This window comes from Balaenoptera physalus, assembly GCF_965194825.1.
Source record: "Balaenoptera physalus genome assembly, chromosome: 17".
In the NCBI taxonomy this organism is placed as follows: Eukaryota; Metazoa; Chordata; class Mammalia; order Artiodactyla; family Balaenopteridae; genus Balaenoptera; species Balaenoptera physalus.
Genome location: NC_138895.1, coordinates 83,444,424 through 83,470,786, shown reverse-complemented (window position 1 = coordinate 83,470,786; position 26,363 = coordinate 83,444,424). Strand labels below are relative to the sequence as shown.

At 53.2% G+C, this 26,363-nt stretch overlaps 1 protein-coding gene across 1 annotated transcript in view; it reads left to right on the top strand.

Annotated features, from left to right (window-relative positions):
- Positions 1-1,436: 1,436 nt before the first annotated feature.
- LOC309647003 (maestro heat-like repeat family member 5) overlaps positions 1,437-26,363 on the top strand; it is a 48,063-nt gene continuing 23,136 nt past the window's right edge. Inside the window, 16 exon segments of the mRNA XM_082433886.1 lie at positions 1,437-1,487; positions 4,262-4,421; positions 5,937-5,989; positions 13,419-13,526; positions 13,840-13,956; positions 14,894-14,912; positions 14,915-15,012; positions 16,304-16,426; positions 17,203-17,282; positions 18,585-18,702; positions 19,455-19,592; positions 21,260-21,355; positions 22,976-23,042; positions 23,045-23,079; positions 24,369-24,653; positions 24,756-24,982. Of these exon segments, the coding sequence (XP_082290012.1) occupies positions 1,452-1,487; positions 4,262-4,421; positions 5,937-5,989; positions 13,419-13,526; positions 13,840-13,956; positions 14,894-14,912; positions 14,915-15,012; positions 16,304-16,426; positions 17,203-17,282; positions 18,585-18,702; positions 19,455-19,592; positions 21,260-21,355; positions 22,976-23,042; positions 23,045-23,079; positions 24,369-24,653; positions 24,756-24,982 (1,760 nt within the window). The 5' untranslated portion in view covers positions 1,437-1,451.

The following is a 26,363-nucleotide window of genomic DNA, read 5'->3' as shown; positions in this document are numbered from 1 at the left end:
AGGTGGGTGAGAGATGAACGGGGAAACGGATGCATGAAAAGGAGGATGAATCAATGCATGGATGGCAATATGCATGGGTGAACAAGGATGCATTCCCTGCTCGCTTTCTTGCTTCTCATCCTACCTTGAACCCCGGAAGGACTGACAGAAGAGTCAGGAGGCCCAGGATTTCCCAATGTGTTCAGTTCCCAGTCCTCCCTTTCAGATCACTGTTTCCCATTCGCAGCCCTACCCCTTCCCTGCCCACTCAGCCCTGTTAGCACAATGTGACATTCCCACAGCACACCAATCCACACACTTTCTTGCCATCTGCTTTAGCCATCTGCTTCAAGATGCTCCGGGACCTGAATAGTTCAGACCCCCTCCACCTGAAGTACATCATCAAGAAAATCAAGAACGTGGCTCACGGGGACCCCAACCTGGTGCCGGACACCATCCATGACTACTTTGTAGACAACCTGGAGGTGGGAGCTGCTCGGGCCATTCAGGGCAGGCGTGGGGAGCAGAGGGGAGGGCTGGATCCCAAAGGGGAATCAAACCTTGGTTCCTCCAGACAGCAGCGCCATGATTTGGGGCAAGTCAATCTCATGTGTCCAATGAGCCAAGGGGGAAGGGAGGAAAGTGGACGAAGACGTGTGCACCATCCTCTGAACAGTCTCTCGATAAGATTATTATGATCCCCAGAGATGAGGAAACTGAGGCTTAGGGAAGGGCAATGATTTGCCTAAAGTCACAGGGGATGGATGGTTGGGTAGATGATTGGGGGAAAGCTCTGTCTGGCTTTTTAATGAATGAGTGAATAAAAGAATGAATGGAGGGGCTTCCCTGGTGGCGCAGTGGTTAAGAATCTGCCTGCCAGTGCAGGAGACACGGGTTCGAGCCCTGGTCCAGGAAGATCCCACACGCCGCGGAGCAACTAAGCCCGTGCGCCACAACTACTGAAGCCTGCACTCTAGAGCCCATGCTCCGCAATGAAGAGTAGCCCCGCCCGCCGCAACTAAGAGAAAGCCTGCACACAGCAGTAAGGACCCAACACAGCCAAAAATAAAATAAATAAATAAATAAGTAAATTTATTTATTTAAAAAAAAAAAAAGAATGACTGCAGGAACTGATGGAATGCTTTTAAAACCCCCTAGCAGTTCCCTGAGGATGGGGACAAATTTTTATTCATCTGTCTCTGCAGAACCTAGCCCAGGGCCTGTTCACGAAGGGGTTGTTGGACAGACGGCCAAAAGCGTCCACTTGTGCTCTCTCCCCTCTGGCCTCCTCCCCTCCCCCCACCAATGCTCCCATTGGCGACTCCCCGCATGATCAGACCCAACTCGTGCTGAGCCTCTATCCTCTCCGCTGCGCACGGATCTCCGCCTGGCACAAGTTCCGGCTCTTCCACGTCCTGGAGGCTGTCACTGGAGCCAGTGAGTCCCTGGAGGAGACCTGGGAGAAGACCTTCATGCAGCTGGCCCTGGAGAACATGACCAAGTCCATGGTGGGCCTCCCACTGCCGCCCCCGCCAGCAAACAGACCGTTCCACAAGGGCTTCTGGGATGCAGGCAGCTGCCCTGGGGACCCAAAGAATGCCAGGAGTACCCAGCCTTGTGCTTGACCAAGCCATTCTGCCCATTTTCTTATTTTCTTACCACCAGCCCCCTCAGAGGGACAACGTCATGCACCCACTTTACAGATGAGAAAGGCGAGGCTCTTTGCTGGTCTGTGCATCCCACCCACCCCCCAGGCTGTAAGCAGGGACCCAGGTTGGCCAGGGCTGCAGGACAAGCAAAGCCCGCAGGTGTCCGGGTGACAAGAGCCTCTCTGGAGCAGCCTGAGGCAGGGCCAGGGCCAGCAGGGCCCCGAGGCCAGACTGCTCTTCACTCTCTGCTTCTAAATACAGCTCAGCCCACCTCTGGCTCTCCAGCAGGTGGGGGCAGGCACTTCTGCGGGTGCCACGAGCTGGTCCAGGACTCCCAGGACTCACAGGGGAGAGCGGGCACGTCAAGGCCGGCGGAACTCGTCTTCCGGCATCTCGGAGTCTGGGACTCCGGTTACCCAGTGCCACCAGGACCCCCCTCTCCTACACCCAAGCCTTCCTCCATCCTGATTTACTCTTGTGCTGGATTCACATCCCCCTAGGGATGTACAGTTTTGAGACCATGAATTTCTGGAAATAGCTCTGTTCCGTTTCCCCTGGGCTCTGCGTTGTTGACCATTGTCGCGTTGTCCTCCGGCCCCGGGTGCTGCTGTAGAGACCCCAAGCCACTCTGAACCCTGGTCCTTCCTCCCTGCTTCGTGGCATCTCTGTCCTGCACTTTCTGCCGTGCCCAGCGTGTGCTCGTCTCTGGGTCTGTTTTAGCCTCCGTGCTTGGCGGTCCTGCTTCCTTGCAGTCTGGCTACTTGAGTCCTTTGCTTCTGGAAAATGCTTACTTAATTTACTAATGATATTGTCTCCTGTTCTTCTCTGTTCTAGGGTTGGGGAATGTCTAACACTCAGACGCAGAGCTTTCTAATATTCTCATCTTGCCTCTCCTTTTCCATCTTTCTGTCCTTTGTTCCGCTCTCTGAAGATCCGTTATCTTCCAGAACTTCTACTGAGTTTTCCACTCATGTCCATGAGGCTTTAACTTTCAAGAGATCTCGATTTTTGTTCTCAGAATGTTCCCGTTTCATCCTGTTTATACCTTCACGGATACAGTATCTTCTCTCGTCTCTCAGGATATTAAAGGGAGTGTTTTGCTTGAAGTTTCATCTCTCTGGCCTCTATTTCTTCCAAGTAGCTTTTTTCTGGGTTTCATCGGGTTTGCAGTTGTGGCTGTGGTTTTAGTGCCTCCCGCGTCCATGGCCTCTGCGTGGCCGTCTGCCTGTGCTTAGGGGTTGATAAGGCGCTCTGAGCACACAGGTGGGAGATGGGATTGGAGGTCCACCGTACAGTTATGAGGTGAGCCCTCTGCTGGCCTCCCCATGTCCCCCGCCCCCGTATCAACACCTCTGTGTCGTTCCTCCCGGGCTGTCCAGATCTCCCAGGGAAGACCCTGATCCGGGGCCCAGCCCCGGGCAGCGCTGTGGAGGACCTGGCCCAGGCAGTGTCTGTCCCCTGAGCTTGCAGGCCTGGCCGCCCCGCCCAGAGTCCCTCTGCCTGGCCTCTCCAGAGACCCTCCAGGTGTGCGGAGTGGGGACGGCATCTGGGCACCTGACTACTCCTTAAACCTCTTTGCCCTCTCCCTGGCCTCCCTAGCTGTAAACATCTGAGAGACACAACCGTCAGGATTTCTATCAAACAATGTGTGGTGTTGGGGGGGGCTGGTTCTCAGCTTGCCCTCCCAGCAGCTTAGCACTCAGCACAGTTGCCTCACCCATCTCTTTTCCAGCTTCAGAGCGTGGTGGCTATTGCCCTTGCCAAAAATCTCCTAAATGTAGTGTAGTTGAGAGCTTTTTTTGAAAGAGCAAAATCACATTCAATCCACTATCTTAACGAGAAGCCCTCATATCCACCCTTTCAACAAATTATAGGGCTTCCCTGGTGGCGCAGTGGTTAAGAATCCGCCTGCCAATGCAGGGGACATGGGTTTGAGCCCCAGTCCGGGAAGATCCCACATGCCGCGGAGCAACTAAGCCTGTGTGCCACAACTACTGAGCCTGTGCTCTAGAGCCCGCGAGCCATAACTACTGAGCCCACGTGCCACAACTACTGAAGCCTGCATGCCTTAGAGCCCACGCTCCGCAACAAAAGAAGCCACCGCAATGAAAAGCCTGTGCACCACAACGAAGAGTAGCCCCCGCTCACCTCAACTAGAGAAAGCCCACGTGCAGCAATGAAGACCCAACGCAGCCAAAAGTAAATAAATAAAACAAATAAATAAATTTTTAAAAATTTATAAATGATATAACAATTTCATAGGATGATCAAACAGCATCACAGGGACCAGCAGCACGTGGGGAGAGACCAGAGACCCCTCACTTTCAGATGACGCCAAATGCAGGGCTAGGGCTTGAATAGACGGGGCAAGTGGGAACTGTGCGCCAGGCAGCAGGTACAGCACGAGCAAAGGCTCAGAAGCAGGAGGGATGACGATGGGTCCTTGGACCAGTAAGAGGACCAGGGATGTTGACAGTCACATGTAGTTCTGAGCCCTGAGATTGGACCTGATCTTCACCTGCCAGCTGTGTATATCGGGCTTCCTCAGTCTCAGTTTTCTATCGAAAAACTGGGTTGACGGTAGCCGTCCTGCCCACCAAACCAGACCACTCTTCCTTTCTGCCCGCACCCAGGAGCTGGAGGAGGCCCACCGGGACGCGGCCAGCAACGTGCTGGTGGCCATCTGCAGGCACGTGTGGCGGCTGGTGGCCCAGCACCTGGAGACCGAGGTCCTGTCGGGCGTCTTCCCACCCCGCAGCCTCCTCTACGTGATGGGCGTCCTGACCTCTAACGGTACGTCCCGTGCTCAGGGCCTGGGCTTGGCCACCCTCTGTCCCCAGGCCAGCAGGGGGAGGGGGGGTCGTGAGGAGAGAGCAGGAGGGGGCGTGCAGGGCTGCTGATCCGCGGAACACACGCAGGCTGTGCGACAGTGAAGCATCCCCGTGCCAGAGGGCCATGGGCTCCGGCCCGAGCACTCCCACGGCCCACCTCCCCTCGGCCAGCCTGGGCCACTTCGGGACCCCCAGGATAGGGCACCAGCGGCTAGCTGTGCTGCCCATCTCCACTAGCCCGTGCTCCTGCTGTCAGCACTTCGACAACAGGCCTGGACAGAATCGGGACGCAGAGAGGAGGCCCAGGAGGCAGGCCTGCCCTGCCACGTGAGCCTCTCCCCGGATCACCGGCAGACGGAGGCCAAGCTCACAGAGGCTGTGCGACGGGCCTGGGTCACCCAGCCGCACGTCCTGGGCCTGCGGGGTCCGGGTCTCCGTGTCTCCTCAGCAGCCGCTGCCTCTGAGCCCCTGGAAGGACCGCCTGGATAGCGGGGGTCTCTGAGAACCCCCAGGGAGGACTTACAGGGAAGGGTCTTGCCAGGATGAGGCTCAGCTAATGCAAGACAGCAAACACTGAGCGCCCGTCATGTACCCGGCTCCGCCCTCAGGAGCTCGCAGCCTCGCCAGGCAGGCACGTGCCAACTCTCAGCCCTCACTCATTCATCCATTCACAAGCATGAGCTGAGCTCACTTCTGCCCAGCGGGGGAGGTACCGGGCGGCCCTGGTGGCCACAAGGGAGGGCTTCCCGGAGCAGGCAGCCAAGTCTGAGCCATGCCTTGAGAGATGAGTAGGAGTTTGAGGAGGGAATGGTGTGAGTACACCTCACGGCCTTAGGGAGGAGCTGGTCAGCAGCCTCAGCGAGGGGTTGAGGTCAGGGGGAGGAAAGGGGGGTGGCAGGCCCTGCTCTCTACAAGGAAGCCTGGTGGGGAGGCCTCAGAGGCCGTGCTTGGGAGTGTGGACTCTTGGCTCAGCTTTGCACCCCGTGCCTGGGACTGGCAGGCTGGGTGGAGGTCCCTCTTTGCCTTGGGTGACCTCTGAAACCCCCAGGGCCACCCCTGAAGCAGCTGCCCCCTCTGAGGTTGGGTTTCCAAAGTTCCGTAAAAGCTTTCCAGCCTCCCAATGTGCCCCTCTCTGAGCCTCGTTTTCCCACCCTTGAGGAGACCCAAGTACATCCTAAGCAACCATGCCCAGAGGGAACCCTCCATTTACCACTGGTGAGCCTGAGGTCCAGAGAGGGAGCGTGACCTACCTGAGGTCACACAGCAAGGGTGGCAGGGCCACAACTCCAGCCCAGCTTTCTGGACCCTGAGCCCAAGTCCGGCTCACCATCCTCAGAGCTCACCTCCCCAGTGGAACCAGAATGGGCAGAGGCAGGACATCAGTCGTGTCCAAGGGATGGGGGAGATGGAGCCCAAGACCCGGCCCTGGACGTGGACATCGGGTCTGGCCTCCAGTGACCAGCCCTCCCTCCCACAGAGGAGCTCTTCAAGGAGGGAGAGAAAGCTTGCTGGGAAGAGCAGCTGGCCCAGGTAGGGAGGGAGCTCTGCCATGGGGCCTTCTGCCGGGATGATGGGGGATGGGAGGCACCCGGGGAGCAGGCAGCAAACCAACTTGGGTGGGCACCCGCTCAGCCCTGGGAGGAGGGAGGAGATCAGGGAGGGAGGGGGAGGGAGGGGACAGAGGGGGAGGCAGGGCGAGGCTGTTACAGATGAGCAACAGGCTTGGAGGGGAGGGGACTTGACCACAGTCATGGGACTGGTCCCTGTGGAGTTGGGATTTGAACCTTGGTCTCTAGGCACCTGGCACAGAGTAAGTGTCCTTTCCACCCACCCTGGGGGCTGGATCTGTGACTGAGGGAGGGGCCCAGAGAGGATGCAGAGGCCAGATCTGAGACCAAGGGAGGAAGGAAGAGGTCGGCGTGGAATGAAGTTGCCACAGCCAAGGATGGGTGTCATGCTGGTCCATCTCCGACCACACACCACGTGAAGGGTTTGTGTGGCAGGGAAAAGGGACATGGGGCCCTGGCAGACCTGGGTTTAAGCCCAGATTCAGCCAATCACAGCTGCGTGTCGGGTGACCTACTTTGCCTCTCCGTACCTTAGTTTCCTCGTCTGTCAAATGGGGGTAAAAGTACCAACCTCAAATGTTCATTGTGAGATGACAGGAAATCATCTGTGTAGTGTTTGGCACTGTGCCTGACAGGAAGCCCTCACTCCCTACGTCAGTTATTAGTATCATATAGTGGCAGCAGAATAGTAGTCATTAAATGGCACTTAGTGGAAATTACACCAGCAGCAGCAGCAATACAAGTAATTAATAGAAAAGTAAGACAGAAAATCACAAGGACATAGAAGACTTGAACAACGTAATTAACCAAATTGATCTAATTGACGTTCCTTTCAAATGTAAATAGAACATTCACCAAGATAGATCATTTGCTGGGCCATATGTCAAGTTTCAATAAATTTAAAAGGACTGAAATCAAACAGAGTACATTCTCTGCCCAGAACATCAATTAGAGAACAATAGCAAAAATACATCTGGAAAAATTCCAAATATTTGGAAGTTAGACAACACTCTTTTAAATAATCCATAGGTCAAAGAAGAAATCACAAAGGAAATTAGAAGATACTTTGAACTGAATGATAAGTAAAACACAATATGAAAATTTGAAAATCTGTGGGGTTCAACAAAAAACAATGCTTAGAAGAAATTTATAATTTTAATGCCTATATTAGAAAATAAAAAAGTGTATAAAATCTATTTTCTAAACCTCCATTTTAAGAAACTATCCCCGAAAGTGCAAATTAAGCCCAAAGTAAGTAGAGGGAAGAAAATAATAAAAAGTAGAGTAAAAATCAAAGAAAGTTTTTAAACAGACAAGCAGTAGAGATTGAATAAAACCAAAAGTAGGTTATTCAAAAAGATTGATAAAATGATAAGCTCCTTGATAGGCTGATCAAGAAAATAAAAAATATTCAATATCAGAAAAGAAAGAATATCACTACACATCCTTTAAACATGGAATGGTAATAAAATATGATTCCAATAAATTAGGCAATTTAGATTGAATAGACTAATTCCCTAGAAAACACAAACTACCAAACTGACGCAAGAAGACACAGAAAATCTGAGAAGTCCTGTATCAAAGAAATTGGAATCATATTTTATAAACCTTCCCACAAAGAAAACTCCAGGCCCAGATACTTTGCTGGTTAATTTTCTATCACAAGTTAAGGCAGAAGTAATACCAATTCTATCCAAATTCTCTCAGAAAATAGAGGAAGAAGAAACACTTCCAAAACCTTTTTATACAGCACAACTCTGACACCAAAGCCAGACAAAGACATTACAACAAAACTACAGACCAAATTCCTTCATGAAGATGAACTCAAAAGTCTTTAACAAAATATTAGCAAAATAAATCCGGCAATATACAAAAAGTCCACACATGTTCAGCAACCTGGAATTTCTCGGATCCCAGTCCTTTGGGGCTTTTAACGGAGGCTTCGTTAATAGGCACGATTAATGAAATCACTGGCCACTGGTGATTAAAGTCAATCTCTAGCCCCTGTCCCCTCTCTGAAAGTTGAGGAGTGAATGAAAGTTCCAACCCTCTAACCATGATTGGTTCCCCTGGCAACTTGCCCCCAGTCTGTGGTTACCTAAGGGCTTTCCAAAAGTGGAACCGGGCTTGTTATGAACAACAAAAGACACCTTTACTGCTCTAATCACTTAGGAAAGTGTTTTAGAAGTTCTGTGCCAGATGAAAATAGAGATGAAGACCAAATACATATTTTTATTATAAATCACAGTATCACAAAGAGAAAGGCTCTCAACAAAGTAGGAATAGGAGGAAACTGACATCTATGAAAACCCTACAACTAACATACCTAGTGACAAATAAATGAACACCTTCCCGCTAAGATCAGAATAAGGCAAAGATGTCCACTCTCTCCACTTCTGGTCAACGTTGCACTGAAGTCCTAAGCAGCGCAGTAAGGTAAGAGGAAGGGGGGGCTTCCCTGGTGGCGCAGTGGTTGAGAATCTGCCTGCCAATGCAGGGGACACGGGTTCGAGCCCTGGTATGGGAAGATCCCACATGCCGTGGAGCAACTGGGCCCGTGAGCCACAATTACTGAGCCTGCGCGTCTGGAGCCTGTGCTCCGCAACAAGAGATGCCGTGGTAGTGAGAGGCCCGCGCACCGCAATGAAGAGTGGCCCCCGCTTGCCACAACTAGAGAAAGCCCTCCCACAGAAACGAAGACCCAACACAGCCATAAATTAAATAAATAAATAAATAAATAAAAATTTGAAAAAAGAATATGCTCAAAAAAAAAAAAAAAAAGAGGAAGGGGAACACACAGACACAGATTGCAATGGAAAATGTAAAACCATCTTTCTTTGCAGACAACATAATTGCATACACAGAAAATCTCACAAAAGTTTTTTTTTTTAAATGCTAGAACTATTAATTACTAATAATTGAATTTAGCTAGATCTCAGGATACAAAATCAATATGCAAATGTCAATTGAATTTCTATATACTAACAACAAACAATTGGAAAGTAAGGTTTAAAAACACAATGAGGGCTTCCCTGGTGGCGCAGTGGTTGGGAATCTGCCTGCCAATGCAGGGGACACGGGTTCGAGCCCTGGTCTGGGAAGATCCCACGTGCCGCGGAGCAGCTGGGCCCGTGAGCCACAACTACTGAGCCTGCGCGTCTGGAGCCTGTGCTCCGCAACAAGAGAGGCCACGATAGTGAGAGGCCCGCGCACCGCAATGAGGAGTGGCCCCCGCTTGCCACAACTAGAGAAAGCCCTCGCACAGAAACGAAGAGCCAACACAGCCATAAATAAATAAATAAATAAATAAAAAGAGTCTTTAAAAAAAAAAAAAAAGATTAGTTTAAAAAAAAAAAAAAAAACACTATGACACAGCCACATGAAAAACATAAAAGACTCAGATAAAGTTAATAAAATATGTGCAAGATCTTTACAAACATTGCAAAAAGAAATTAAACAAAACCTAAATAAATGGAGATATATGATCATGGATAACAGGAGTCAATAATGTTAAGATGTCAATTCTCCCAAAATTGATTTATAGATTCAATGAAATGTCAATCAAAATCCAACTAACTTTATTATAGAATTAAACATAATCTATAAGTTAAAAATTTATATGGAAATTTCAAAGGACCTAGAATAGCCAAAACAATCTTGAAAAAGAACAAAGTTAGAAGAATTACACTACCTGATTTCAAGATTTCCTAAATAGCTATAGTCCACAAGACAGTGAGAATTGACAGAGATTAAACAAATAAATCGATGGAACAGAATAGAAACTCCAATATAAAACCACACTTATATGGTCAATTAATTTTTTTTTACAAAGGTACCAGAGTAATTCAATGAGGAGTCTTTTGAACAAATGGTTCTACAACAATTGCGTATCTAGGGGGAAAAAAAGAACTTTAATGCCTGTCTCTAACCATTCACGAATACTAATTTGAGATGGACCCAAGGCCTAAATATAAAAAAACAAAAACATACCTAGGGGATTAACTAGAAGCTTCTAGAAGAAAACACAGGAGACAATCTTGCCAACCTTGGGGTAGGTAAATATTTCTTAGGACCCAGAAAGCACTTATCATAAAAAGAAAAAAAAAATAGATTAATTGGATTTCATCTAAATTAAAGCTCTGCTCATCAAACAATACTATGAGGAAAGTGAAAAAAGGGAAACCACAGACATGGAGAAAATATTCACAAGACATATATCTGACAAGGGACTGTATCCAGAATAAATGAAGAACTCTTACAAAATCAGGGAGAAAAAGACAAACAGACCAATTGCAAAAGTGAACAAAAGATTTAAATAGGTATGTCACAAAGGAAGGCATATGAATGACCAAAAGCCAAAGAAACAACAGTCAACATCTTGAATCCTCAGGGAAATGTCAGTTAAAACCCGAGAGCTGCCACTACCCACCCAGGACAGAGCTCAAAGGAAAGAGAAAGACTCCACCAAATGCTGGCGGGGAAACTCACACTGCTGGTGGGATGGTGACACCTCCTTGGAAAACCGACATTGTCTTAGTTATGACTCACCAGTTCCACTTTTAGGTATTAACCCCAGAGGCATGAAACATTCGTACACAAAATTACACATACAAGCATGTTCCCGGCAGCCTTATTCATAAGAGCCTCAAACTGGAAACAATCTGTACTAGGCACACTCATTCCCTCCCAAACATCCACCTGAGGAAACTAGAGAAAGAAGAACGAGTTAAACTGAAACCAAGAGTGAGTTAAACTGAAACCAAGAGTGAGTTAAACTGAAACCTAGAGCGAGTTAAACTGAAACCAAGAGCGAGTTAAAACTGAATTGGGAGATTGGGATTGACATATATACACATATATATAAAATAGCAAACTAATAAGAACCTGCTGTATAAAAATAAATAAATTAAATTAAATTTTTTTAAAAAAACTGAAACCAAGCAGCAGAAATGAAATAATAAAATTCACAGCAGAAATAGAGAAGTGAACTTGAGAATGCATGCAAAAATGCGGACAAGGACTTCCCTGGTGGCACAGTGGTTTAGAATCCGCCTGCCAATGCAGGGCACAGGGGTTTGAGCCCTGGTCCAGGAAGATCCCACGTGCCGCAGAGCAACTAAGCCCGTGCGCCACAACTACTGAGCCTGCGCTCTAGAGCCCACGAGCCACAACTACTGAGCCCATGTGCCACAACTACTGAAGCCTGTGCACCTAGAGCCCGTGCTCTGCAACAAGAGAAGCCACCGCAATGAGAAGCCCACACACCGCAACGAAGAGTAGCCCCCGCTCGCTGTAACTAGAGAAAGCCCGCGCTCAGCAACGAAGGCCCAATGCAGCCAAAAAAAAAATTGATTAATTAATTAATTTAAAAATAAAAAGAAATGAATCCTTTAAAAAAAAATGCGGACAAATTTCAAAAACATACTGAGTAATTGGGCGATTGGGATTGACATGTATACAGTGATGTGTATAAAATTGATGACTGATTAAAAAAATAATAATACTAAGTGAAAAAAATACCAGACACAGAAAAGTACACACAGCGTGATTCCAATTGTTATGAAATTCTAGAAGAAGCAAAAGTAACCTATGGTGAACTAAATTATATCAGTTTTGTAGGGATGGGGATTAACTAGGAAGGAGCTCATGTGAGAGCTTTCCCGGGTGGTGGGAAATGGTCTAGCTCTTGATGGGATGAGACATATGGGTCTGTACATTTGTCAAAATTCATTGCACTACACACTAAAGATATGTGTGTTTCACTGTAAGTTAAATGTACCTCGATTTTAAAAATATTTAAAACTTCAAATAAATTTAACTTTGGAAACAGATGTGCTTCAAATTTCAAAAAATTTCAGGTTTTTTTAAAGGAATATGGTGCCCACCCTGTATATTATATAAACACCCTTAGACCCTTAGCAGGGTCTGGGGAAGATGCAGAATTAAATATATGAATATATCTGCTACAGAAACATGCAAAATTCACACTAATTCCCACAAATAGTGCCACATCAGTTTGGGTCCACTTTGGCCACCAAACGCTGGTACATGCAGCAGTGAACAAAAGACAACAAAGGTTTGGGAGAGGGGACAGGGGCCCCTGGTGCTTCTGGAGAAATTAGGAGCTTCCAGGAAGCCAGGGTCCCCTGGGCATTAAGCAGACACCTGTTCTGTGGGTGGGTGAGAGAGCCACCTGGGTCCTGCTGCACCCCAGCATTCTGCAAATGGACCAGGTGGGGGACATAACCAGGGCAGACAAGCTCCTCTCAATTCTGATGTAGGCCGGAGCAATTTCTATTTCAGGGTCCAAGGGAGTAACCCCAGAGGGGGTGCAAACGGTCCTGCCTGCAGGGGGCACTCTGGGCAGGTGTTCGGTCCCACAAGGCCGCGGGATGCCCTTGTGCTCCAAGTATGGCATTGCTAGTGCGCCTTTAGGGTAGATTCCCAGAAACAGAATCGCTTGGGGAAATGGATGCATGTTATAAATTTTAATGAACACTGCCCAAACCTGCACTTCAGTGCAATCCAATCACCTCCCCACCAAAGGACACTTACTTGCCAAAATTTGGTGGTTTTGCTATTTGCCAGTCTTGGCCAAAATGATACATAATCTTAATTTCCATTCCTTAAATATTAGCAAGGTTGAGTTTATAAATCTCCATTTTTAAGCAGATTGTCATCTTTTTCTTACAGGTTTATAAAGTACTCTGTATCAATGATGTTAACTCTGGGCAGTAGGTCACAAAAAAAAAACCTACTGTGTCTTTCAACTTAATTTATGGTGGGTTGGCTGAACAAAGTTCTTGAAATGTGTATATTCACATTTACCAATCTTTTCTTCTTTTAAGATTTTTGGGTTGGGAGCGTAATCAGGAGTATCTCTACCTCAAAGAATCTTAGGATCAAAAATCTCAGACTTGTTGAATTGTGGAAACATTGGAAATAGAGAAACCATGAAGTACGTCATGATAAAATCAAGCGATGTTACGGCAGAAATCCTAGGACTTTATATTTAGAAGAAACATTTCATTCATTTATTTGCTCATTGGTTCATTCGTTCCTTCATTCATTCAAAAAAATATTTTTTATTAATATTTTTTTCATTCAAAAGAATATTCACAGAGTGTCAACTACTTGCCGGGCACTGGTCTAGGTGCTAGGGAGACAGCCGTGGGAAAACGAGACAAGTCCTGCCCTCTAGGCACACACACGCTGGTGGGGCCACCTTCAGGGGACACTCACTGGGCATCTATGCCGGCCGAGCCCCTGCCCAGGGCTGGGGACATGGTCAGGCTCCAGTGGGGAGTGGGTGGGGGTAGGCCGGGCTGGTAGAGGCTCACAGGGTGGAGGGAGAGACCTCTCTAGCCCTGCCCGCCCCCATCGGCTCACAGATGGCCGTCAAGTCAGTCCAGTTTCTGAACACAGAAGTGTGGTCCAAGGAGCTGCTGGGGGTACTCAGCAAGCCCGACCGGACACGTCAGGAGCAACCCCTGGAGAAGGTGGGCCACAAGCACCCCTGCCACCCACCGCACAGGCCCAGGGGCTCTGTCCGTGGGACACACACCTAGAACAAAGCCTGGGCCCCAGAAAGAAACAGAGGAGCGGGGGCAAGGCAGCAGGACTTGAAGCCAAACCCTTGAAGCTTCACCACCAGGTGGAGGATTGCTAGTCCCAGAGCAGGGCGGTAGGGCAGCTACAGGAGCCCAGGGAGGCCCAGGGAGCCTGGACAGGGGAAGTGGCAGGCCGCCCGGGGTGCACAGGGATGGATAGAGATACGTCAGGCTCAGGACAGGAAGCTGAACCCTCCCCCAGGCCTTCCTGCTCATCTACTCTGGGCTGATCCTTCAAGCCGAGGAGAACAGCACCACGGTCAGGACACACCTGAGAACCCTCCTGGAAACGTCCCACCAGTGGCCCAAGCAGAGAGAGGGGAGGACCCAGCCATCACCCGATCCCTAACTGCCTGACCCTGACCACAGAATTAGCCTGACCGCTGGTCACAGCCTGAGCCCTGACCCTGGTCACAGCCTGAACCCCGACCCTGGTCCCACTCTGAGCCCTGACCCTGGTCACACGCTGAGCCCTGACCCTGGTCACACGCTGAGCCCTGACCCTGGTCACAACCTCAGCCCTGACCCTGGTCACACCCTCAGCCCTGACCCTGGTCCCGCGCTGAGCCCTGACCCTGGTCACACTCTCAGCCCTGACCCTGGTCACACCCTCAGCCCTGACCCCAGTCCCGCTCTGAGCCCTGACCCTGGTCCCGCTCTCAGCCCTGACCCTGGTCCCGCGCTGAGCCCTGACCCTGGTCACACTCTCAGCCCTGACCCCGGTCACACCCTCAGCCCTGACCCCGGTCCCGCTCTGAGCCCTGACCCTGGTCACACTCTCAGCCCTGACCCTGGTCACACCCTCAGCCCTGACCCTGGTCACACCCTCAGCCCTGACCCCGGTCCCGCACTGAGCCCTGACCCCGGTCCCGCTCTGAGCCCTGATCCCGGTCCCGCGCTGAGCCCATCACAGCTGTGTCCTCTTCATTGTTGCACATCTGCTTCCTGGACCCTCATTCCCACCTCGGGGACAGGGCTGCTCAGAGCGGGTGGGGGGGGGAGGAGGGGGTAACAGGCCTCCAAGGAGTCACCTCTCCCTCCTGCCCCACCCCCCTCCAGCCCCCATAAAGAGATGCCCCCTCACCAGGTTGGGCTCAGAGTTGCACGTCCTAAAGAGCATAGGGATGGGAGGCAGATGCCCTGTGACCTCAGACAAGTCCCCTCCCTTCCTGGGCCTCAGTTTCCACACACCCAGGTGAGAGGCAGGCCTGATCCTACCACCCCACGTCGGTGACCCTGGTTCCCGGCCCCCGCAGGGCATCGCTCTCACTGTGGGGCTGCTGCAGCCCGCCACCTGGACCACGTCTGGGCCGTCCTGGAGCAGTTTGGCCGGAGCACGCCCGTCAAGTGGAGACTGCACAGCTTCTCCCCGAAGGTACCGGCTCTCGGGCTGTCAGAGGCCTCGACCAGGGGCTGGGACATAGGGACCCGCCCTGCATGAAGGGTTGGGCCTCCAGGGTGGGGATCCTGGGGCTGATTAGGGGAACGGTCTGTGGACCCTGCATCCTGGCCTCTGGTCCCACCTCTGCGCCCACCTGCAGCGTGGCCCCCGTGCCTCAGTTTCTTCCTCCTGGATAATAATCTCCCCCTCCCGAGGCTGGGATTGCAGCAAGACTGGCTGTGAGGCCAACACAACAGGGACTTGCGTGACAGCTCTGGCTTGGCTGTGGTGCCTGCTGTGTGCTGGTTAATGGCTCTTTGATCCTGCGCCTTGTCCGAAACATGAGACAAGGGCCAGAGGTCAGCCCCAGGGCCCCACTGATGGACAGTGCGGCCACCCGGCCCTTGCTGCATCCGGATAACTCCCGAGGGTGGAAGCAGTGCCAGGGACCACACGAGGGGAGCTTGGTTAGGACAAAGGGGGCAAGAGTCATAACTAAAGAGGACAGCCAGGATCCGGCCAGCCTCCTACTCGGGGTTCCACAGCCGGCAGGTGGCAGAGCAGGGTCTGGGACCTGAGTCTCAAACCCTCAGAGAAGGTCTAGTCACTGATGGGCAACAGAACCATGATGTCCTCAGATGACAGCCGGGAGAGTCCCAGATGCGCCCCCCACTCTCTGGGTCTCACCCGGAGCCAAAGCTCTGGGCAGCCCATCCCCATATCTCTAGTACCAGACACGACCCTCCCAGGCCCCCAACAGCCTGAGGCAGGGTAGAAGTGGGGACAGGCCCTGGGCTCCTGGGGAAGGGGCTGCCACAGGGCCGGGAGGGCGAGGGGCTTGGAATCCAGCCAGTTCTGGCAGAGCCAAGCACCTCCACCTACACCCCCAGGTGACCCCACAAGGCCCAACCCAACGCCCTAGAGAGACGATTCCATGTCCCCTCTTTTCCTGGTGAGATAAACTCAGGCCCATCACCCCTCAGAACACCCTGCCTCCAGGACCCTGCTAGGGTCTGGGGCACCTCCTGTCACCGCTCCCCCAGAGGAAGGGTTCTTACAGGCACCTCCTGATGCTTAAGCATCATCAACATATCGGCATTGTTAAACAAAATCACCGGTTCCCCCATCAAAAAAACCCCAGCTACGTGGCCCCAGAGCTGGTGATCTCTGCTGAGTCCCCTTGAGCGGAGGCCCTGCTGCCACATGTGACTGCAGCTCTCCTGCCCCTCTGGTGTTCCCATTCCCTGACCCCGCCCACTTGCTCCACCACCTGACCCCTTGCCAGGACGAAACCCTGAAGCAGAGCTTCCTCACGGCCATCCTCATGCTGGTGGGGGCTGTCAGCTGCAACGAGGGCACCCAAAGCTACGAGCTCTCCCAGGTCTCTGAGCTCTTCGAGCGTCTGATGGTGAGTGCAAGATCCTGGGGCAGAGGAAGGGCTTCCCGGGACAGAGGGGGCAGCTCCCTCAGAGCAGCAGCATTCATGAGAGGCACCCACTGGAAAAGTTTGGGCCGATTGGATTTCTAGAGCGTGTACAAGCCCCCCACAGGCTTTCACACCTGGAAGCACGTCCATGGCCCCCCCATGACTTGGTTCCTACAGGGACCCTGAGCTGGCCAGTTACATCCACTGCACAGCTGATGTGGCCGAGACCCAGAAAGGCCAGCACCATCCACTCTGCTAATACTGACCTAGCTCACACCACTATTTACTAGAGATTTTGGCCTCACAGAACCCCTGGGGTAGTGGAGGAAACACACAAGTGATGGACAATTATATAGTGATAATAAAAATAATAACAGTTCTCATTTACTGAGCCCCTGCTGTGACTCAGACACTCTGCTTCTCATTCCTTGCTTCATGTGTAACACAAGGGCAACAACATCAGGTTATCTGTGAATAAAAGAAGCTCAGAGCAGTTTGGAGACTTGCCCAAGGTCATGCAACTCGTATGGGGGTAGCCAGGATTCAGACGTGACTTGTCTGATTCTAAAGTCTATGCTCTAGTTGCCTAAGTGGGGGCCAGGCCGCAGAGACCCCCCTGGGTAGGTGAGGATCTAGAGCATAATCCTGTGGGTTACAGGGATGCTGGGCACCAAGGTCTTTAGGCAGGGTTGAGACTTGGTGGCAGAAGTGGGATAGGCCCAGGTGTGAGTGACTCAGCCTTCACCTGGGATTTCCAGCTTCTGATGGAGAAGCAGCCCCAGGACATGCTGTGCACATCGACTCGCCAACAGGCCATCGACATCATCTCCAGCCTCTGGTAGGCTCCCCAACCCCACACAGGACCTTGCTCAGCATCAAACAGCAGCCTCACAGCTCAGGCTTGGTACCAGCAGGACAGTGAGGGGGGAGAGACCAGACATCAACACCCTACTGTGCAGAGCCAGGGACCTGAGCCAGTGCAGGCCACAGTGGGTAGGGGGTGGGCAGCTTATGGAGGCCAGAGCCACTGGGGCACAGCCACTGTCCAGAGTGAGCTGACCCACCCAGACACTCAAGGTCAGAGCAGTCATTCATGGTAAGACCCCAGCCACAGGCAGAGTCTAGAGCAGGCTCTAGCAGTTGGGCAAGGAATTGCAAAGGGAAACTGAGTCTAGACTCCAGCCAACATCCCAGGGAAAGGAGGGAAGCTAGAGTCCAGAGGGAATCCCAGGGCCACAGGTGGGTCCTGATTTAGCGGTGAAGCTACAGGTGGGTGAGGCTGTACCAGCCTCCCCACCCTGGCCAGGGCAGTGTGAATCTGACAAGGAAGTGGAGGCCAGGGACCTCAGAGCTGCCTGTTCTCAGACTGCAGAGGGCCCCACACTGCACTGGGCAGGGTGGCAAGTGGAGCTGGGTGGGCCTTCCCCAGAGCAGGTAGCCCAGGTACTTCACCTCTCCAAGCCCCAGATTCCTCTGTCATTCACTCCATGAATAACTGCTGAGCACCTACAATGTTTAGGCACTGTTCTGAGCTCTGGGGACCCAGCTGTGAGCCAGCAGGGAAAGTCCCTGTTCTCTGAGAGCTGACATCTGGGGAGGGGGCACAGAATGAGCAGACCGCGCGTATCAAGGACTGATGAGAAAAATGGAGAAAAATGAGGTGGGGGTGATGAGACAGGGAGGGAATGTAAAACCCTCATGGGGTTGAGAACTAAATGAGGCTCAGCGCTGAGTCGAAAGTTGGTTGACTGAGGATTGATTGATTGAGTGACCCCGGTGCACCCAGCACCCTGAGGCTTCTGTAAGAAGGAGACTGAACAAAGACCTGAAAGTTGAGAGAGTGAGCCCTGCGGGTACCCGGCCAAGGGGAAGGCAAATGCAAAGGCCCTGAGGCTGGAGCCCAGCTGGGTGCTGGAGGACTAGCAAAGGGCCAGAGTGGCTGGAGCGGAGTGAGTGAGGGGCGGGTACAGGTGAGGTCCCAGGGGTCACAGGGAAGGTCATACAGACCACTGCAGGGACATTGGCTCTTGGCTGAGCAAGGTGGGGCCTTTGCGGGGATTACATTTGAGAAAGGTGTCTGTCCTTTGAGTCGATGGTGAGTTGATGGCACCACGCAGTGGGCGGTGAGTGTGGAGTTCAGGTGCGGCCCAGACTGCAGACCCAGGGTTGGGGTCGTCGGCATCCAGATGGCATTTAAGGCCAGGGATGGAAAGGAGAAGCGGACCAAGGCATGGGCTGGGGCCCCAGGGGCTGACAGGGTGAGAAAAGGGGCAGAGCTGAAGCACAGGGGACGTAGGGGGAGGGGGAGAGATGAGTCAGGGAGCAGGGGAAGGGGCTCTGAGGAGGGGCTGATCAATTCATCAAAGCTACTGATGGCCGCCCAAGACCAGGCCTCGCATCCGCTAGGTAGACTAGGGGGTGTTCAGGGTGACAATCGGATTGGCTGGACTCGAGGCGCGGTGGAGAGAGCTGGGAGGTCAGTGCAGACCACCCTTCTAGGGGCTGGGGGATAAGGGGGAGGAGAGAGGCAGGCTGCCTGGAGGGAAAGTGGAGTCAGGAGAGGGTCTCAAGAAGCCGTGGGAAGGTCCTGCAGCCCTACCCCTGGTAAAACAGGTGCCCTGGCACACAGGAGGCACTCAATAAACGGTATTATTACTCATTCAGATCTCAGAGTGAAAGTTTGGCATCATTTGCCAAAACAGAACTGCTAAGGTCCCAAAGGTGTAAGCAGGGCTCGGGCGAGACCAGCCTGCCCAGTAAAGAGAGCTGGGCTGAGGGCTTCTCAAGCCCCTGCTCCCAGGCAGACCCGGAGTCCCTTACAAATCCTGCCCGGAGGTCAACACAGCCCTGGGGGCAAAAGGCCGGGAGGCACAAGTGTGCACACGAGCCTCTGGGCAAACAGGAGGGACTGGCTCCCAAGAGGGGCCGCTGCCACTCGGGGCTGCCGACTCCCCTCCGTTCTGACCAGCGGCGCCCCCAGGCCCCGCCCTCTCCGCCTTGCCCTCCACAGGGTAAGATGAGGCCGCCCCTGGCCTTGGAGAAGAGATCTCGGCTTCTGTCCATCAGCCTCCGCAGCGTGTTGTCCCTGCCGCAGCTGGAAGTCCTGGAGAAACACACCTGCCTCCTTCTGGAGCCGCCCAGCACACAGGTGCGAACCTGGAGCCTGCCCCCCTTGGAGGGGGCTCCTCGGGAAGGGTATCCAGCTCCGCCTGCTACTCTCGCTTGGGAGGGGGCGGGCTGGACGGGCAGGGCCCCTGACCCCCCCCCTCAGGCAAGGGCTGGGGGGACCCTGGGTGTGTTTCTTAACTGCTCTGAGCCTTCGTTTGTCCGCCTGTAAAATGGAGATGATAATCCTAGAGCTAACGGTCTTAACACTCGGAGTGAAAGGAGACCCTGGGTGACCCGTGTCTGGAGCAGAGCAGCGCTCTGTAAATAGGAATATAAGTGGCCTCTCTTCCTCCCTACCGGCACTGAGAGCATGCAGCTCAGTGTCACCGATGCATCTACTGCAGCTGGTCTGGTCCGGCCCGCCCTAGTGGCGGGAGGAAGGAGCTCTGATACGCGCTCTACCCCTGGCCAGAAGCCCATCCCCTCCCGAGTTCTGTTAAAGGGAAGCCAAACTGCGGGGAGACGCCTGCCATTGCGGGAAGCCGCCACCAGGGGGCGCGTGCCGTCTGGCCCGGCCCCACTCCCGCCCTGAGCCCACTTTAAGTCCCCTGCAAAGGGCAGGGAGCCGGTGTTAACTGAGCACCTGCTGTGTGCCAGGCCCAGCATGTGCGTTAGCTCACCTTCCCAGCAGCGACCCGTCCAGAGAGCGAGGAAACCAGCTCTGAGAAATGGAGGTGTCTGGAGGGAGAATCAGGGTTGAGCCCCACCCCTGCCCTCTGGGCCCTGCTCTTCATGCCACACCCCCAGGCTGAGTCCAGGGTGGAACTGGACAGATAAGCAGCTTGGGTGTAGGGCGAGAGTGAGGGGCCCCCCGGACCCAGGGCAACACCACTGCAGCTGCCCTCCAGAAGGGTGTCGTCTGCCTACACCCCAGCCCTGCGGGAGTCCAGGGCGCCCCAGTTACCAGATGACGACCTCATGCTGGCTCCCCCAGGAAATGTAGCCGGGAGCCAGGCACTGGGCTGTGGGACCTGTTCATTTGCATCCCGTGTCCACCTCCACCCTGGCAGGGGGCTGGCTCCAGCCCAGTTCTCAAGTGACAAGGGTAACTGAGGTGGCAAAGGTGGGCTCAGAGAGCTGCCCGGGGCCTGCAGGGAATTGATGGCCAGCGCCCCAGGGCTCTGCTCCAGTGAGTACTCCCTGTGGCCCCTCCTTCCCTGAACAGTCCTGGCTAGCCAAGCAGCAAAGACTTGGTGGGGTGGGGAGGTCTCCTGTATGAGACCCAGGAATCGGCACCAGTGCAAAATGAAAACGTGGGGCCTTTGTTTAAACCTTTTTGAGAATTTCAAGGTGGTGACAGCAGAGCATTAAACTGAGCACGTGGAGCCTTCTGAGCCAGGTCTTGTGCGGGTCGCACGCCCGTGAACTTGGAAGTAAACTTACCTCGGCCGCTGAGAAACCTGTGCCCCGGGGCAGGTCCAGACCACCCCTGCCCACTTTCCCCAGCTGCCCAATGGGGATCATGGGGGGCCCTTCCTGGGCATGGTGTGAGCTCGCTGGTGTGCAGCGCGGCCTGGGGAGTGTGCAGGAAGTGGGCACCGCTGGCCCTGAGAGGCCAATGCACGCAGGCCCCTCGGGAGGCCTCAGGCCTCCCTTCATCCCACCGGGGCTTGGCCGCCACGTGAGCTGCTCCACGTCCCTGCACAGATCCTCTGCAACAAGACCTCGGAGGCCCTGGACCAGATGCTGCAGAGCTTCATCGTGCAGAACCCCACGGCCGACGAGCTGCACTTCCTGCTGTCGGTGAGGGCGGTGGGAGCAGTGCGGGTCTGGCACAGGCGGAGCAGAGGGTGGACAGAGGAGGCAGGGCCTGAACCGGGGGTGGGGAGTGGTCCAGGAACACAGAGGCTCGAGGGTTGTCCGTCGTGAGGGATCACAGTAGTTTGGGACAAGTTGAGGTCGGGGTGGGGGGGGCAGCAGGTGCAGCCTGGTGGCCAGTGGGCCGTGAATGTCACACTAGAGGGAGTTGATGAGGAAACATGGCCCTGGCGGGACCTGCCCTCCTTCCGCCTGAGAGAACCTCACCTGCAGCAGGTCCCCAGCTGCGAGGGGTCTCACAAGTGCACCCACTCTGTCACTGCCCTCTGGGAGTCCCTCCCTGGTAAGAGGGAGACCAGCCAGCAGAAAGGGACAGTCCAGGGTCAGGGGAGGCCGCCTCTGCTGGGAGGGTGGAGGTCGGGGCCAGCGGGGCTCCTCCTGAGTGAGGACTGAGAGGGCCGATGGGCGGGAGGGGAGGGGAGAGGAGGGGCAGGGAGGGCCCTCGAGCAGAGGGCACGCGGGGGCAAAGCTGAGCCGCCTCAGCGAGCACAGTGAGCCAGAATGGAGGGAGGGTCTGCGTGGCTGGAGCCTGGGGACAGAGCGGAGGCAGGGGGCAGTGGGTCAGGGTGAGGTTAGGTCAGCAGGGGCCAGGCCACCTCAGGCTTGGGGACCCTGTGGAGGTGAAGGGAGCCGCTGCAGCAGGGGCTCCCGACCTGGGGTGCACGGAAGGAAGTCAGGGTGTATGAGCACCGCCAGGAGGAAACACCGTCTGTGTTTTCCCTCACCTCGAGCTTCAAAGTAGCATGCCTCTCCCGGAGGGTGTTGGCAGCAGACCGCAGCAGTGCCAGCAGTGGCTGTCTGCCACCAACAGAAGGCACAGTGGCTGTCACAGGACATGACCGAGTCACAGAATCTCCCAACACTTTATCCTCATCCAACGTTGAATCACTAACTCTAATCATACATCCCCTTAACGAAGAGGCTCAAATGTGGCTTGAGGTGTTCAGCACAACTGTTTCAATACGCCTTTGTATTTCTTTGTAATTCTGTGCCTTTATGGTGTGCACAGAAAAGCATTGCTCTGGAAAGAGGTGCACTGCGGGGGAAACAGGTTAAGAACCAAGAGCCTCAAAGGGCTTTGAGCAGGAGGGGCGTGTCAGCTACAAAAGAAAGAAATGACTCCTTCTTTTGGGGCGGGGCTGCCAGGAGCAGAGAGATTAGCCAAGGCTGTGAAATGGGACAAGGAAGGCTGGACGGGGGGAGTGGTGGCCGTCCTGGGGCCTGAGCTTCAGCTGGGAGTGGGAGGGGCCTGAGCTGAGGATGTGGTCTGGTCTTGAGTGGGTGTGGCTTAGGCCGGTGGGCGGAGCCTGGGACCAGGGTGGGCTGGGCCTGAGCCAAGGAAATGGCTGAGCCGAGGGGTGTAGCCCAGGCTGAGGATAAGTGTGATCTGGGCTGATGGGTGGAGCCTGGGCCAAAGGTGGGTGGGCCCTGAACCCAGGGGGGTGGTCTGGGCTGGTGGTGGGCGTGGCCTGAGCTGGGGGCGGAACCTGCCCAAGGCCGGGGTCCCAGGCTGCAGCACCCCTCCCTGCCCCCGCCCACCTGCAGCACATGTACGTCTGGCTGGCGTCAGAGAAGGCACACGAGCAGCAGCGGGCTGTACACAACTGCATGGCCCTCTTCAATTCCTGAGCCACAACCTCTACCTGGACGTGAGTACCCGGCCCTCTGGCGCCACATCCACACCCCCTCTGCTGCCCTAGCCAAGCCGCCCTTCTCCCAGAGCCTGCCAAGGCGCACGGGGTCCCTGCCACCAGGACAGGCGGGATCCCCGAGTCCCCTGTGGCCTGGCCAAGTAATCCCCCCTCTTACACACAAGGAAACAGGCTGGGTTGGGGGTTGGGGACCCCTGCTCAAGGCCTCCCAGCTGGAAGCTGAACCCAGGCGCCCTGACCCGACTCAGGAGACTGGGCTCCTGCCAAAGCACCTTGAAGCCTCAGGCAGGCTCTCCACCCTGAGCCTGTTTCTCAGGGAAACGGGAGGAAACGAGTCCTCGTCAGAGGGATACAGGGGGAATCAGATGGGGGCGGGGGACCATGAAAGGGCCCATAGAGTGTGCAGCCCTGCCCCAGACTAGGGCTGGCAGCTCTGCGTGCAGCAGCCAGCATCCCTCCGCCGTCGTCCATCACGATCCCCATCGTTTCACGGATCACAGCCTAACCGCCATCTGTCACTGACGCACTTGGGTTGAATGAACATCAGCACGTGCTCAGGTAGTGAGTGGTTCTGCGTTTATCAACCAAAATCAGCATCAATCCCTCCGGGAGACTCACGGGAGAGATGAGGAAATTAGTTCCTCAGCCTGGCGCCTGGCGGGCGTGCCTTTCTAATGAAGATGGACAGGCAAGCTGGCAATGCACAGACCTCCCTCCAGCGTTCCTTTGGTGAGGAGGTTCCCTCTCCAGGGGTTCAAAGTGTCTTCAATTTACCCAAAATCAGCTTCTGCAACACAAGACCGGGTCTGGGAGAGGCAAGTCAGGCACTTGCCTCGGGCACAAGATTTGTGGAGGCGCCAAAACACTCTGCAAGCAAGATAAATATTTTAGTGGGATGTTTTAAACCATTAAATCAGCAAACTATGCCCCATGTGCTGGCCACCTGTTGTTGTGAATAAAGTTTTATTGGAACCAGGGCCGGGATTAGAGAGAGGTGAGCGAGGCAAGGTCATGGAAGTGCAGGCTCAGATCCTGTCTTTATTTACAATTTTGCAACTTTGTTCCTGATGGATCTTTTACATTCATTTTGATTTTTATAAATATTACATTAAAACAGTATTTCTCTTGACTTCTGAGCTTTTTGGCCACCCCTTACATTTTGCCCAGACCCGAATCCCAGCCCTGGCACACAGTTTGAGGGGATCCTTGTGACGCTGGCCGTGCTGGAGTAAGTACGTGGCAGGGTGGTGATCTGCGTCAGTGGTTCCCCTGCACTCTCACCACAGCCAAAAGAGGACTTCAAACGGATTGGGCAGCTGATGGGCATGCTGGGGATTCTGTGCCAGGACCCAGACAAGGCCACCCAGTGCTCCAGCCTGGAAGGGGTGGGCCATCTCTACAAGCTCCTGATGCGCCACAGAGGTGAGCCTTTGAGGACCACCACAGTGGACCCACTCCCACCCCTAACCACAGCCTCAGCCGAACCCACACCAGCACTCCTGAACTCAACTCAACCCAAATCTCCCCCAGACTCACCCTCTAACTTCAGCCATAAGCCCAGTAATGGCCTTGTCCTGACCCCCAGACCCACTGACTCCCAACCCCAAACTTGGACACAGGCATGACCCTGATTTCAGATGATACTGCCCTACCTCCTACGGGTCCCAACCTAGACCCCAAGCCCACCCTTGCCCGCCCTCAACCCTGCCCAATCCCGCCCCTGGCCAGCAGGGGAAGCCTCGCAGGTGCAAGCACCGTCCCCCAAGCAGCTTTCCCAGGCCAGCGCGGATGGAGCCCCACTCTGGAGCGGTAGGGACCAGAAGGCCGCCCCCACCAGCCCCTGGGAGAAGGCGCTCTCGAAGAACGAGTCTTCCAGCCCGGCAACTCCCAAGTCATCAAGGTCAAAGGTCACCACACAAAAATATTACATTATTATTGACTATATTCCCAGCACTGTATATTTCATCCCTGTGATTTATTTATTTTGTAACTGACGTTTGTACCTCTTAATCTCCCTCACCTATTTCTCTCTTGGTTATAGTTTTAAATATTAGTTCTGTTCCATTGTTGTTTTTCTTCTTCAGAGACTCCAGTAATTCAAATGCTAGTCTTTCCTTGCCTGTCTTCCATTTCTCCTACTTTCTCTGTGACCCTTTTTACTTCTCTTAAATTCATCTTTATTCTCTTGGTGGTCTTTCTACTTTTCCTCAATGCCCCTTTCTAATTTTCATTTGAGTCTTCTCTCTCTTGAGCACCTTGAATTCTTTTTTTCACTTCTGAATTCAATCAGCTCTCTTTTCCTTTCTTATTAGAGGCTTTTTTTTTTTTTTTTGGTCCTTTTTGAATTTATAATTCAAGGTGGTTTTTCATATCTTTAAAGGCTTGCTTGAGTATATTGGCCTGCATGTGGGGTGTTGTCGTACACTTTTATCTGAATCATGGTTGTTTTTCAGGGGAGGAATTTTCTCATTGGATGTGTGCTTTTGTTTTCCAGGGGTTTTTGCAGTAACTCTATGGATCTATTAATTTTTCTCCTGTTTATATACAACACTATTAGAGTGTTTTGTAGAATTTCAAGTTCAATGGCACCCTCTTCTGTCAGTATAGCAAAGTCCAGGTAACTTAGCAGATTTTCAGTTTTGGTGGTAGGTGAAAGGGTTATGTATCCTCCAGTTTGGGAGGTCCTTTTTCTCCTGTAGGACCTTAAATTTTTCCTCTTTGTGCCTTTACCTTTCACCAACCAATTTCAAAGGGTACTTCTTTCTTTTTTGCCCTTTTTTTCCTCCCCAAAGCTGGGTGTGCTGAAGGCTGCGTGTGTTGAAGGCTGCCCTTCAAATGCGCATTCTTTTCAGTCCCTTTCCTGTGGTCAGTGCTCTGGTTTACTTGGTGTCTTTCTTCTTTACTGTTTCATATTTTCAGACTTAAGATGGACCTTGTCTTCCTGAAGGTGATTTAGAACAACTTTGAGCCCTGTTGCCAGGTCCTGTCTCCTCTCCTCTCCATAGTTTCTCTCATCCTCCTTTTATCTGCCACAGAGTCTCGTGGTGGAGCAGGGGTGGGGTGGGAGTGTGAGAGACCGCAGGCCGGGGCTGGCATAGTTCTCTTCTGCTTATACTGTGTTGAAGTCTGGGTGTTCTCTGAGGTCACATTGTAGTGGTTTTACTTTTCTCTTCTTGCTGTGTTGTTTTTCAAGGAAATTTTGAGAGGTGGAGAGGGGGGGACCCAGGCAGCCACCGTTGTCCTCAGCTGCCCAGGTCTATAGTTCAGTTTTATCTGTATTG